At 36.4% G+C, this 13,841-nt stretch overlaps 3 protein-coding genes across 4 annotated transcripts; 2 read left to right on the forward strand and 1 right to left on the reverse strand.

Moving 5' to 3' along the window:
* The first annotated feature begins 729 nt into the window (after nt 1-729).
* LOC110627892 (E3 ubiquitin-protein ligase AIRP2) lies at nt 730-3,846 on the forward strand. Its single transcript, XM_021774274.2, has 5 exons — nt 730-1,135; nt 1,571-1,733; nt 1,827-1,893; nt 2,004-2,238; nt 2,337-3,846. The coding sequence occupies exons 1-5, from the start codon at nt 1,047-1,049 to the stop codon at nt 2,545-2,547; spliced, it is 765 nt and encodes a 254-aa protein (XP_021629966.1). The 5' UTR covers nt 730-1,046; the 3' UTR covers nt 2,548-3,846.
* LOC110627893 (GDSL esterase/lipase At3g48460) lies at nt 3,039-4,798 on the reverse strand. The gene is made up of 2 exons (XM_021774275.2): nt 3,842-4,798; nt 3,039-3,755 (listed from the first exon to the last, which is right to left on the reverse strand). The coding sequence occupies exons 1-2, from the start codon at nt 4,796-4,798 to the stop codon at nt 3,039-3,041; spliced, it is 1,674 nt and encodes a 557-aa protein (XP_021629967.1).
* Nucleotides 4,799-6,475: 1,677 nt separating this feature from the next.
* LOC110628342 (nucleoprotein TPR) lies at nt 6,476-13,611 on the forward strand. Of its 2 annotated transcripts, none has more exons than XM_043949042.1 (8): nt 6,476-6,870; nt 6,991-7,230; nt 7,333-10,632; nt 10,761-11,619; nt 11,711-12,375; nt 12,591-12,738; nt 12,816-12,897; nt 13,258-13,611. In XM_043949042.1, the coding sequence occupies exons 1-8, from the start codon at nt 6,751-6,753 to the stop codon at nt 13,358-13,360; spliced, it is 5,517 nt and encodes a 1,838-aa protein (XP_043804977.1). In that variant the 5' UTR covers nt 6,476-6,750; the 3' UTR covers nt 13,361-13,611. The 2 variants fall into 2 exon arrangements, with proteins under 2 accessions (XP_043804977.1, XP_021630662.1); XM_021774970.2 differs by having other exon boundaries at nt 6,478-6,870; nt 11,705-12,375.
* The last annotated feature ends 230 nt before the right edge of the window (nt 13,612-13,841 follow it).

Consider the following 13,841-nt stretch of genomic DNA (forward strand, 5'->3'; position numbering starts at 1 on the left):
AACTGAAATAAATAAAAAAATCGAACTGAATTTTTAAATTAATTCAGTTCGATCAATTTTTTTGAAATAATTAAAATTTTTAAAATTAAAAATCGAATTAAACTGAAAAAAAATAAAAAAATCAAACTGAAATTTTAAATTATTTCAGTTCGATCAATTTTTTCAATTTGAATCGAATACTACTCTTCTCGTTTTAGTTGCTGTATCACATTGTTAGGTTTTGTTTGGTTGATGTTGTTATTATATATTGAATTCAACATTTAAATTATCACTTTAAATATATTTTGGCCAAAAGGAATTGCTTTGTGAACTAAAATTTTGGAAAATATAATTAATATATTTAAAAATAATAAACTTTATATTATTTTTATTAATATATGCTTTATTTATATTCCTTTATTATTAAATTATTCTTAAGACTAATAAAATTTACTTTTTTTAATGCATATTAAATAAGGTATAGTGAAAAATTATTTCTTAAAAAAAGAAAAGGTGTCCATAAATTGAAATAATTTAAAAAAAAAAGGGCAAAACAAGATATTAATTAGAATTTTAGAAAAGTGAATCAACTGCTTCCTTTAAAATAATTAGAGATATTATATATAATTTGATTATAATATTATTTTTTAAAAAAGAAAAAAGAAAAAAAGAAAAAAGAAAATCAGAAACTTAATAATACTAAAATATTAAAAGAAATGGAAAGTTATTTAGAGGAAGAAGAAGAAGGAGAAGGAGAAAACTAAATAAAACGATTCCCAACAAGCAACCAACGGCCTTCACCTCATAATCATAATGCAAAAGCAAGTTTTTTATTTATTTTATTTGCATTTTCCATCTTTCTCCAACCATAGAAAAGCTTTCATAATCCAAAAATAAAGATTAAAAAAAAAAGCTGGCCCTGGATGAAAGCTGGAGGGAGATAGATACCTCTCTCTCTCTCTGTCTCTTGTTTTAACTTTCTTTTGGTTTTTGGTGGATTAGGTTTCATCAAACCAAACCCAGTTGCTATTTTTGGACTGTGTGTGTTGTCTGTGTAAGATAGAGAGATGGAGATGATGTATTTGCAAGTGGGCAGTTCCTCTTACCAGGAATGTCTCAAAGTTTTGGAGGCTGATATACAACATGCTAATGCTTTGTGAGTGTTCTTCCTCTGATACTTCTTCATGATTTAGCTTTGCTTTTCTGCTGATCGAGGGGTAGAAAAAAGGGACCAGTTTGTTCATGTGTATATAATTTTCATGCACGATTTTTCATTTGAGCGATGAATTTGTAAAATTTGGGAATTTTTAGAAACAAATTGTCAAGTGGGTATTTGAAATTTAGCATGAAAGGCTGCATTTTTTTCACACAAGATTTTATCTTGATGTTGGTTCTGTACTTTATGCATAGTCAATTTCAGCTAAGTGGATTGTTTTGGCTATTACTGGAGCATCAAGTAGAGATGGATACTTCTTTGCTTTTAGCAAAATTGGTTAAAAGTTGTGTTCTTGAGTGTGATCAATAATATATCTTAATTACAACATGATTGAGTGAACTAATTTGCTAATTGGTTTGAGTTGTGGTGTATCAGGGCTGCTGCAATTCCAAGAGGCAAGAGTGGTGCAAGTCTTCAGATGAAATTGGTTTACAATCAATGGACTTCCTTACTTCTCTTTTTGCTACAACGGATAGATTCTTCTTGCATATGTGTGTTTCCTAGATATCTAAATCTCTTTCACATACTTATATATAAGGTAGCCATTTTTTCAGCTGTTGATTGTTTAAGATGGTTGTCCATGTTCTTATTTTGTGAATCTTTATATTCTTTGCTCTTTGATTTCATGCAGGTATATGAAGATGGTAGACCGAACCTATCTACACATGGAAGGAAAGCAACAATCAAGGAATTCTATGGTATGTAAACGACGACTTGCGATTTATACGTATTCTTTGCAGCCAAAAAGTTACTGTTTTGCATTTGTCTTGATTTTTTTTTCATTTCTTGAAAAAAAAAAAAATTGCAGGTGTTATTTTACCATCTCTTCAACGGCTTCATAATAATCTGGTGGAGTTAGAGGATGTTAAGGAAGGGTATCTGGGAAAAGAGAGTTTGGGGAAGAAGAGGGTGGAAGGAGATATTGTTCTTGCCAATGTAGATATAAAGAGAGAGGACGAATGTGGAATTTGCTTGGAGCCTTGCACAAAAATGGTACTGCCTAATTGTTGCCATGCAATGTGCATCAAATGCTACCGCAATTGGTAACCACAAATGTCAAAAATACTTGTTATATCAACATCCTTGTTACGGAGTAGAGTTGCCTTTACTCCCTTGTATTGAGTTTTCTTCTGAATTACAGGAACACACGATCAGAATCCTGCCCGTTTTGTCGTGGTAGCTTAAAGAGAGTTAACTCGGAAGACCTATGGGTGCTCACGTGTAACAACGATGTGGTTGACGTGAAAACAATATCCAAGGAGGACCTGTTGCGCTTCTACCTCTATATCAACAGCTTGCCAAAGGATTACCCGGATGCTCTTTTCTTGGTATATTATGAATATCTAATGTGAATTGGAGAAGGTGAGAGCAGTGACGTACAGATAGCAAAGCCAACCCTCAATTGTAAATAGAGTATGGTAAAAGTACACAATTGTTTCTCTATTCTTAGACCAAAACAATAAAAATCAATCTCTTCTGCTGCCTGTTGGAGTTTCCAGATGCCTTGTTCTAATGCTTAATATCAAAGCTGTTGTTAGTTGAAAGTTCAATTTCCTTGTACTTAATATAGAAAAGCTCTTGTTCGAAATGAGACAGTGCAGCGGCTACTTTTATTATTAATCTCTATAGCTTATTTAACAGTATATTTGTTGCCCAAAAAGCAGGTACATGCCATTTTTTTCCTCTCTATTTTCAACTGGTAAAAAAACAAAAAGAGAAAAACTCGGTGGAAGTTTCATATTCTTAACCACTGGAAACTTATTGAAAACTACTATAGTGCACATGTTGCCAAAACAACAGGTACCGGCACATGACATGCACCAATTTTCTTTTCCTGCTTTAATCAGATTAGTAATTTATGACCAAGAATACCCTTAGTCATACCCTTAGCAGCATGAGCCCTAGCAGCAGCCCTAGCAGCAATAGCAGCACCAGCACCAGCAGCACCAGCAGCACCAGCACCAGCAGCGCCAGCACCCACACCCGAAGCAGCAAAAGCAGCACCAGCACCCTTAGTAATACCCTTAGCAGCAAAAGCAGCAGCACCCTGAGCAAGACCACCCTTCATCTTGGCTTGAATCAGCACATCAAACGATGGGGAGCAGAAGCCTTGGTGGACGAACATATCAAAAAGACGTTTATGCATAGCTTCAGTGAAGTGAATTCCATCCCAGCTGATGAAGTTCTGGGGATTTTTACAGACAGAGGTGCCGCTTGATCCACAAAGGGAATGCAAGTCAAAGTTGAGTGGTCCTCCTCCAGCTCCACAGCATGCCTTGAAGGGCTCTTCAAAATGGAATTTCTTATGGTTGAGCATTATTGTTTTGTATGCCTTCCAGGTATCAGCATATATAATCACTGTACCCTGGTACTGTTCCCGAAATTCTACCAACCTTTGCTCGAGGACTTCATTGTGAGCTTGAATCAATGCGTTAAGGCCAGATGAACATCCCATACTGTCACGTTCCCTTGGTGGGTTCAGGAGCATTTGTAATGGACAGCAACCTGCTGGTGGAAGTCCTTGAACCACAACATACTTTGCACCTTTGTCAAGCAAATCCTGTCAAGGGAAAACACACTTGTCGTTAAGAAGAGAAGTATTGGTAAGATATGAAATCTTGTTATTTTTCTTTTTAATGTGCATACCTTAAGAATTTTGCAAACATGATCCACCGATGCTTCTGTAAGTGATTTACCATGGATAGCCGATCCAATAATACGTGCATAATCACTAAGACCAAGAGCACCAACCCAGAAGAGGCAGTTTGATAAGTGAGCTTTGCATTGAGCCTCATCCAAACCTTTACATTCCGCATTTAGAAGAAAATTGTTGAACCAATCTATTTGAATCAAGGCATTCTCAGGTTTTTGTTTAAACATCAAGGAGTGTAACATTTTATGAGTAGTAAAAAATTTTGATGCAAGACAAGTTGATCCTGCTACTGCAAAGTTGGCACCGCTAGAGAAGTTACCAGAAGCATCCTTATATGCTTTTATTGAAGGCAAACCAAGATCCTCACAGAGGAAATCGATAAGCAATTTACCATTGCTCATTCTATGGCCGGGTAGGTTACCTGGCTTGGCAAATGGAAGGTGTCCAAAGGGTTTGACCCCTTCCAGGCTGGCAGCATTTCCAGTATCGGTAAATGAGTCTCCGAAAGCAAAAACTTTTGTAAACTGTCCTTTGAAAGTGGCACTTGCACTTCCACTAGCACTAAAGGAGCCTTGGCTCTGATGAGTAGTATCAATCTGGCCATTAGCAGTACCTAGAGCTTGTTGGCTAGAAGAAGCACTAGTTTGGCCAGAAGCTGCACCTTGAGCTTCTAGGCTAGAAGAAGCACTAGTTTGGCCAGAAGCTGTACCTTGAGCTTGTTGGGTGGAAGAAGAAGTAGAGGAAGCAGAAGAATCCTGGCCAGTAGATTGACCAGAAGAAGCAGCAGAATTTTGTTGGCCGGATGAGGAAACATTTTGATCAGCTTGTGCAGAAGCCTGAGAATTTTGCTCTGCAGGAATTGCAGGTTTTTCATGAGCATAAGAAACAGAGAATGTTGAAAATACAATTAATAGAGAATTACAAAGGAAGAAAAACTCAAGTTTCCTCATCCTGTAGCCTCTAATTTAGTTTCTTTTTTCTCTTTTTTTTGTGGGTTTTTTGTGGGTTTTTTGTTTTTTGTTTTTTTTCAATTGATGAATAAACTTGAAAGGCTTTGTGCATTTTATACCATTTGATACTAAGAACAGGAAACTAAGATCCATTATTTGAGGAGGTTAAGGTGTTGATTATCCTTAAATTTCTATCCATAAGCTAAATTAGGAAGTGAGTGTTTGCTTTTTAATTTCTTTTTTTTTTTTTTTACTCAGTAGTGGCCTTAAAATCTTCTTTTAAAATCAAATCCTTCAAGTCTACAGCATTTGGAAACTAACCCTTTAATGTAGGAACGGCATTTGAATGTTGAACTCTAATTTCATAACCCACATCACATGTTCCTTAGCTTAGGAACTTCATAATGATATATTTATCAATATATTATTATTATTTGGAAAAATCAATATTACTATTTTTAAATAAAAATATATATTTATGCTAATTTGAAAAGGATAAATTAGTAAATTTGGGACATGAAAGTAGTTCCATAATACTATTAAATTTATATATGTAGATTTGTATTTATTTATTTCTTTTAAGTGTGCCTCATATTTGAAATTAAAATTATTTATAATAAAATTATTTTTGTTTTTTTATTATTTTATTGAGTGGTTCCAACAATAATATTTTATTATTAAAAATTATCATTTTAATAAAAATATTTACAAAAAGCGAATAATACAAATACATGTCTATCATAATTTCATAAAAAAATCACATACTTTCATTCAATTTAAAAAGTAATTTATATTATATTAACAATATTTTTAAAAGCCCATGAAATTAATAGCAGCAGCAGACAGTAAAATTAATTAATTAAATTATTAAAATGTAAGAAATATTTTAATATATTTATAAAAATTTAAAAATTATATAATGAATTTTTCTATACTATAAAAATTAAATAGTAATTTTTTTTATAAAAATTATTAAATCTCTTATTCCTTCTTCACTTCTTTATATGCCTTCTTTAATCTTCTTTCTCGGTATTTTTTAATAAAATTACCTTTTTTTTTTTTTTTTTTCTCATCTTTGTCAAAAAGCATATTAATCCAAGTTGCTTTATGACTCTTTTCACCTCTGTTGGTATAATAAAATATAAGTAAATTATTTTTCATTAACATATATCTCTCTAATTTTAAAATTCAATAGTTTAATTACTATTTTTTTATTCTGTTAGATAAGATGTCTTTCCGTTTAACATTTATTAATTATTTTTTAAATAATTAAAATATTCTTAAATGTAAAATAATTTTTAACTTCTAAAATTATATTAAAATTAATATTTATATTTCTCAATTTTTAAAAAAATAAATCATTTTATCACTTGAATTTCAAAAAAGGAGCCGCATCCTCTAATTTAGATTAACAAAATTAAATATCCTTAATGAAAAGAGATTGAGCAGGAGTATTGGTTCAAAAGTTGGGATTCTTCATAAAATACAAAACGTTTTAAATATATATATTAAGGATTTTGTGATAACAAATGATCCTAAAACGGCACCGTTTATTCAAAGCAAATTCCGGGGCGACGGATCGACTTCCAACCGCCAACTGTCTTGGGGGTCTTCACATTACCCATCAACGAACAATATGAAAACAAAATTACCAATCCGAAGAAAAAATAAGTTTGTTAACATGATACCGCACTTTCCCTTCTCGCATACTTCACTAAACTCTCCTCCGTCCGATCAGGACCCCACAGTTCTCATCAAACGCACCAAATCACCGTTGATATCGTCACGGCTCAGACTCTCAGATCCAGCTTCCGTTTCTGTCTTCAGTTGTTGTCAAAATCCCCAAATCTTTCAGCTATTGATCATAGGGTTTCCGTCAAAACTATTTCTTCAATCTGCAGATCTTAAATTAAATTTTCCCGCTAATTTGGTTGTTATTGATAGAAATCGTAATGTCACATAGTAATGATTCAGAGGAGGTAACTCTCCAAAATGGAGATCTCGCGAGTCATGATGTAGAAGAAAAAGAGGATTCAAATGGACATATCAGTCCCGAAATTTCCATTAATCAGGTAGCTAATGTGATAATTTGGGTGCTAAATGTTGAAAGTTCTCTATTTGAATACATGATGCTTTGCTGGTTATGTTATGTGTATGTCTATCGTTTGGGCTGAGGAAGAGAGCATATGCAGGAACCAGAACCAGAACCAGAACCAGAACCAGAGCCAGAACCAGAACCAGAACCAGCACCAACACCAGCACCAGAACCGGAGGCAGTGGCTGAGCAAATTCGGCATGCGGAAAGTAAAGAGGATATGTTCGTCGATGCAACCGATGATATGCAAGACAATCAATCTCTGGAAATGGACAACGGGAGTACGCAAGATGATTCCCCTATTGCCGATAAATACACTGTTACGGAGGACTACAAGGTTCTTTTTTTGGTCCATCGTTTACTGATTGTTATTGGAAATATTTTTTGTTTCTTTAATGGATGGGATTTGTTTCCATTTTTCCCCTTCTTTTTCGTGTAGGATGAGACAGAGGGATTTAGAAGGGAAGTTGCTATTCTTCGGCAACAGCTCAGGGATTTGACTAGCAAACAGACATTGTCTGGTGATAGTGACAAGGTTCAAGAAGAGATAGTTGGTGATGCTTCATTGAGTGAAATGATGAGTGAGTGCTTCCAGCTTGTTAAAGTTTCTCTGGAAGAGCGATTGCAGACGGAGACTATGATCAGGGACCTCCAACTACAGATAGAAGCTTTTAATGGGAAAGTTCAGATGGAACAGAACATTGAGGTTATGGCAGACAGGATGTTAGGTTCTCTTGGCATGGTGATTAATCAAGAAGAGCTATTGGATTACTCTGTTATGGGGAAGATTGCTCATGTTGAGAGAAATACTTCTTTGTTAGTGGAACAGTATAGGTGGTTTCTTTATGAAGTTGATCAACTTAGGCAGTGTTTATTAGAGGGAGGGTTCAATGTTGGGCTGCAAGAGGAGTTTGGGTACGGGTCAGTTTTTAGCGTTGCCCGTGATGAGTTGCTGGAGCTCAAGAAAAGAGAAGAAGAGGTGCTGGAAAAAATAAGCCACCTTGAAGATATGAATGGGAAATTGATCGGTGAACTGGAGAAGGAAAAAGCAATGGTGGAGACCACAAATTCTGAGATTGAAAAAGTAAAGGTGGAGCTTGATCAGGAAAAGAATAGGTGTGCTAATACGAAAGAAAAGCTTAGCATGGCTGTGACAAAAGGGAAGGCATTGGTTCAGCAGCGGGATTCACTAAGGCAGTCTCTGGCTGAGAAAACGAGCGAGCTTGAAAAATGTTTGATTGAGTTGCAAGAGAAGTCAAGTGTTGCTGAGACTGCTGATCTTTGCAAGGTGGAGTTAGCCAGGAGCGAACACTTGGTTGCATCATTGCAGGAAACACTTTCAAATAGGAACGTTCTTCTTGAAAGATGTGAGGAAGTGTTTTCTGAGGCCAATGTGCCTGAGGAACTTCAGTCAATGGATATTTCTGAGAGATTGAAATGGCTTGTAAATCTGGTTGCATCCCTGCAGGAAACACTTTCTGAAAAGAACGCAATTTTTGAAAATTTTGAAGCAATTTTTTCTCAGACTAGTGTCTTCAAGGAAATAGAATCAATGGATATGATGGAGAGATTAAAATGGCTTTTAAATTTGGTTGCATCACTGCAGGAAATGCTTTCACAAAGGAACAGAATTCTTGACAGCCTGGAAGAAAATCTTTCCCAGGTCAATGCACCTGTAGAAGTTAATTCAATGGAAACTCTTGAGAAATTCAAATGGATTGTGGAGGAGAGAAATGCACTTAAGGATAATTTGGTGGAATTCCATAAATTTAAAGATGCATTGTCTTTAGTTGATCTACCAGAAACTGCTTCGCCATCTGATTTGGAAACTCGAATAGGTTGGCTTAAGGAATCCATTAATCAGGCAAAAGGTGAAATAAATATGTTGCAAGATGAAATTGTTAGAACAAAGGAAGCTGCAAATAATGAGATTGACCGCTTAACTGCTGCACTTTTGGCGGAATCACAAGAGAAGGAATACATTAAAATGGAGATGGATGCCCTAGCATGTAAACTTGAAGGTGTTGCCAAAGAAGCACATCAAGCCTCCTCCGAGAAGGATCAGATGGTGAAGCTGTTGTTGGAGGGTTCCGGAATAACAGAGAGTTATTCTGATGTGGCTGAACTTATTGAGAGATGTTTTGGGAAGTTAAAAGAACAAAGTGTTGCTTCTTTTGGTATTTCTCCTGCTGATGCTGAGGTGTTTGAAAGAATTCAGAATCTCTTGTATGTCAGGGATCAGGAATTGACGCTCAGTGAAAAACTTCTAGAAGAAGATATGCTGGTGAGGTCAGAGGTGAGTAATCTGTCCAATGAGTTGAGAGTGGCATCTGCAGAACTTGCTGCATTGAAGGAGGAAAAAAACTCTCTGCAAAAAGATCTTCAGCGATCAGAAGAGAAATCTACCTTGCTAAGGGAGAAGTTGTCCTTGGCAGTTAAAAAAGGCAAGGGATTGGTTCAAGATCGAGAAAACTTGAAACTTTCTCTGGATGAAAAGAACTCAGAAATTGAAAAGTTGAAGATAGAACTACACAAACAAGAATATATGGTTTCTGGGTATAGGGATCAGATAAATAGATTGTCTACTGATTTAGAACAAATCCCAAAGTTAGAGGCTGAGCTTATTGATATTAAAAATCAAAGGGATCAACTTGAGCAGTTCTTGTTGGAGAGCAACAACATGTTACAGAGAGTAATTGAATCGGTTGACCAAATTGTTCTTCCTGTTAATTCAGTTTTTAAAGAGCCTGTAGAAAAGGTGAACTGGCTGGCAGGGTACATGAATGAATGCCAGAAATCTAAGAGCCAGGCAGAGGAAGAGTTGGATATAGTTAAGGAGAATAGTACTATCCTAGCTAGTAAATTAGTTGATGCACAACAAACCATAAAGTCACTAGAAGATGCATTATCAATTGCAGATAGCCGTATTACTCAACTAAAGGAAGAGCAGAGGGAAATAGAAGCTGCTAAGGAAAGTGCTGAACAGGACTTGCAGAAATCAAAAGATGAAGCTCATGCTCAAACTAACAAGTTGGCAGAGGCTTGTGCATCTAGACAGTCACTTGAAGATGCACTTTCTCTGGCGGAAAACAATATTTCTCTGGTAATCAAAGAGAGAGAAGAGGCTCAACTGAGCAAAGCTGCTACAGAGACTGAGCTAGAGAGAGTGAGAGAGGAAGTTGCTGTTCAAACTGGCAAGCTGACAGAGGCTTACAAAACTATAAAGTCTCTTGAAGATGCACTCTCTGTGGCAGAGGCCAATATGTCTTCGCTTACTGAACAAAATAATAATCTCCAGGTCGGTGGAACCAATTTGGAGTATGAACTAAAGGAGCTGAAAGAAAAAGCTGAGTCACAGGCTAGTAAGCTGGCAGATGCCTCTACAACTATGAGATATCTGGAAGATGCATTATCAAAGGCAGACAATGATATTTCTGTGCTCAAAGGTGAAAAAAGAATTGCCGAGCAGGAGATTTCTACGCTTGATTCTAAGTTGAAGGCATGCATGGATGAATTAGCCATAACCAGTGGTAGCTTAGAAAACAGATCTGCAGAGCTAATCCATCACTTTAGTGACCTTCAAATGCATATGAGAAATGAGAGTCTGTTACCCATAGTCAGACAACACTTTGAGAAGGAATTTGAGAACCTGAGGAACATGGATATCATTCTCAGGGACATCAAGAAGCATTTGGTTAACACAGGTTCAGAACTGTTGCCAGGTCACCCTATCATGGAGGTAATACAATAACTTATCATTATTATCTCTCTCTCCCTCTCTTTCTTTTTCTTGTGTGTGTGTGTGGGGGTGTGTCTTGAGTTGAGTTTATGTGGCTTTCGTCTAACGGTGCTTTTAGTTCTTTACAGGAAGATTTGCATGCAAAACTTTTCCCTGATGGCCTTGGCAATATTGGGAACATAGAAATGATCAGTGACAAAGTGAATGCGGCAGATGTCAACAATATTTCGTTGTATTTTAAGAAAACTGTTGAGGGGTTCCAGTCGCGAAATGCAGTTCTCATGGATAATTTTGAAGGTTTCTCTGCCTCTATAGGCGAGTTTATTGAAGCTCTGTTGGGAAAACTAAGGGCAACGGTGGATGCCGTGACTATTATTTCTGAGCGCATGGAGTCTATGAAACAGAAAATAAACAGTATGGAAATGCATAAAGAGGAACAAGAGAAAACCATTGCTGTGTTAGAAAAAGATTGTAGGGTTTTACTATCTGCTTGCAGTAATGCCACAAGCAAACTGCAGTTTGAAGTTAAGAACAATCTATTGGAGCTGAGCTCTATTCCCGAGCTTGAAAGGTTGAGTCGAAATATGAATCTAGAAGCGACTGAACTTGATTCTAATGATGTAGAGCAGCCGCAAATTTTTGAGGACAACCAATATGAAAAGGTTGCTGAAAATTTATTACTGGTTACAGGAAAAGTTCAAACTCTAACTGAACTATTTGAGAGCACAAGTAACGTGGCAGCTGCCACAATTGAAGATTTGCAGAAGAAATTGACGGAAAGCAGAGCAGCTTATGACAAAGCCGTAGAAGAAAGGGATCTAATTCAGAGTAGAGTTTCTGAGTTGGAAATTGATGTAGAAGCCTTGCAAAATTCTTGCAGAGAACTGAAGCTCAAAGCAGCGGACTATCAAGCCATAGAGCAGAAGTTGAAGGAAAAAGAAGCAGAACTTTCGAATTTACACAGTGATTTGCTGATGAAAGAACAAGGTGAATAATTTTATTGTACTATAGTCATTTATTTAGTAGCATTACTCGCTCACTGTATTTTTCTGACTAATGTGTATTATTCTAGTGGCAGAAGAAGCTCTCATGTCGGCTTCTGAATTGAAAACCCTTTTTGATAAGATAAGAAGTGTTGAAACCTCTTTTGCTAAGTTGGAAGTTGAGGATGTCGAGCTTCATAGTTCAGTTGACGTACAGAAACTGTTTTACATCATTGATAGTGTACCTGAGTTGCATCGTCAAATAAATGTGTTATCTCATGAAAAAGGCGAGCTACTATCAACCGCGTCAATGCAGCTTGTTGAAATTGAACATCTAAAAGAGGAAAATGGAGCGCTCATTACAAGTAAACAAGAATCTGAAAAAATGAAGAAAGAAATGTCCGAGATAACATCAGTTTTGGAGAAAATCATTGATACACTGGGAGGTAGTGAAATTGTTGCGGACCAAAAAATTGCTGGTGACCAAAATTCTTTTGGTGTGCAGAGACTTTTGTCAGTAGTAGAAAAACAGATTATGGCCTTGCTTTGGGAAGTGAACAATTCTAAATCTCAAGTTCAGGAACTTGACACAAGGTTGCTTGGGAGCCAGAAGGTTATAGAGGAATTATCAACGAAGCTTAAATTGCTTGAAGATTCATTCCGAAGTAAAACAGTTCAGCCAGAGATTGTCCAGGAAAGAAGCATCTTCGAAGCACCTCCATTGCCCAGTGGCTCAGAGATATCTGAAATTGAAGACGTGGTAAAATTTTCATCTTATATTCCACCACAAACTTTCCCCCTATGAAATATCATCACTTAACTCTTTTTGAATTTGGGTAATGCCATTAGCTCATTTTAAGTGCGGATTACAGTTTTGCATGACGTAGGAATCATATAAGTTTGAACGTGGCATCTCTCTCTCTCTCCCTCTTTTCAGCTGCATCTATTGAACCTTTATTCTTGATGCTCATGCAGGGTGGAGTTGGAAGCAATGCAATATCTCCTGTTACATCAGCTGCTCAATTGCGTACTATGCGGAAGGGATCAACTGACCATCTTGTTCTCAGTATTGATTCAGAATCTAGTAGTCTGATCAACAATGCGGAAACTGACGAGGACAAAGGTCTGTAAACTGGGGTTTTATGCGCACAAATGACAAGTTTTAGGGTTTGGATAATTTATGGTGTTCTTCTGTGGCAGGTCATGTATTCAAGTCTCTTAACACATCAGGTCTCATTCCCAAGCAAGGAAAGTCTCTTGCAGATCGAATTGATGGAATATGGTAAAGTTCTCAATGCCCATTAATCATAAAATTAGCTGGCTGGCAAGGTTTTGGGGGTGGGTGAGTGGGAGGATGAGGCAAAAATTGAATTGTTGTTTCTAGTTTCATTTGTCCTGTATATGTGCTCCCTAGCTTGATGTGGGCATAGGGTGGGGGGAGCAAGTGCTACATTCCAGGTTCTCTATTCATGACAATTTTTGGATAGTTTTTTGTGAGGAAGTTAGGAGAAAAAGGGGAAATAGGAGCTTTTTGTTTTTTAAATTAATTTTAGATGGTTAGGAGTTCTGCTATTGGTGTTAAATTTTCTGGAAATGGATCCATGTATGACTTCAAACTAAGGTGCTCCTTTAATCTGTGCAGGGTGTCAGGTGGTCGAGTTCTTATGAGCCGTCCCAGAGCAAGGCTGGGCCTTATTGCCTATTGGCTTTTCTTGCATTTATGGCTATTGGGAACGATCTTGTAAACAAGTTTGATCATTATCTCTCTGAATCCTATACTTGAAGCAGTTGTCGTCAGCATTTTGCAACTTGTATCATAGATAATTTTTCCCCCTCTTTTTTCCCTCTCCAAATATGTTGTTTATATAAATTCTTACTCCCCCAATTTATTCTCTGCATTCATATTTTGGGATTCGGAAAATCCAAGCCTATATGCTTGTGGAAAATAATACACATATTCCTCCTTTTTAGTCTCCAACGGGAAGATTGTGATAGAGATTTGAAGGATAGTTGGTAGATGATAGTGAAATCCCCTTTCTCTCTGCGTGTGTTTATAACATTTCAATAATCCCTGTTTTCCTCAATATGCCCTGTGGAGGCAACAGCTATATGCCACTGGAAATCTGGTAAATTTCTCTGAAGCTAAGTTGCAAATTGTTAAATCTTCAGTTTGAAGTAATTATTATTTTTTGAACTAAGAAATTGATGAAATTGTTATATATATAT

The sequence above is a fragment of the Manihot esculenta genome, chromosome 12 (genome assembly GCF_001659605.2).
Source record: "Manihot esculenta cultivar AM560-2 chromosome 12, M.esculenta_v8, whole genome shotgun sequence".
Classification (NCBI taxonomy): domain Eukaryota; kingdom Viridiplantae; phylum Streptophyta; class Magnoliopsida; order Malpighiales; family Euphorbiaceae; genus Manihot; species Manihot esculenta.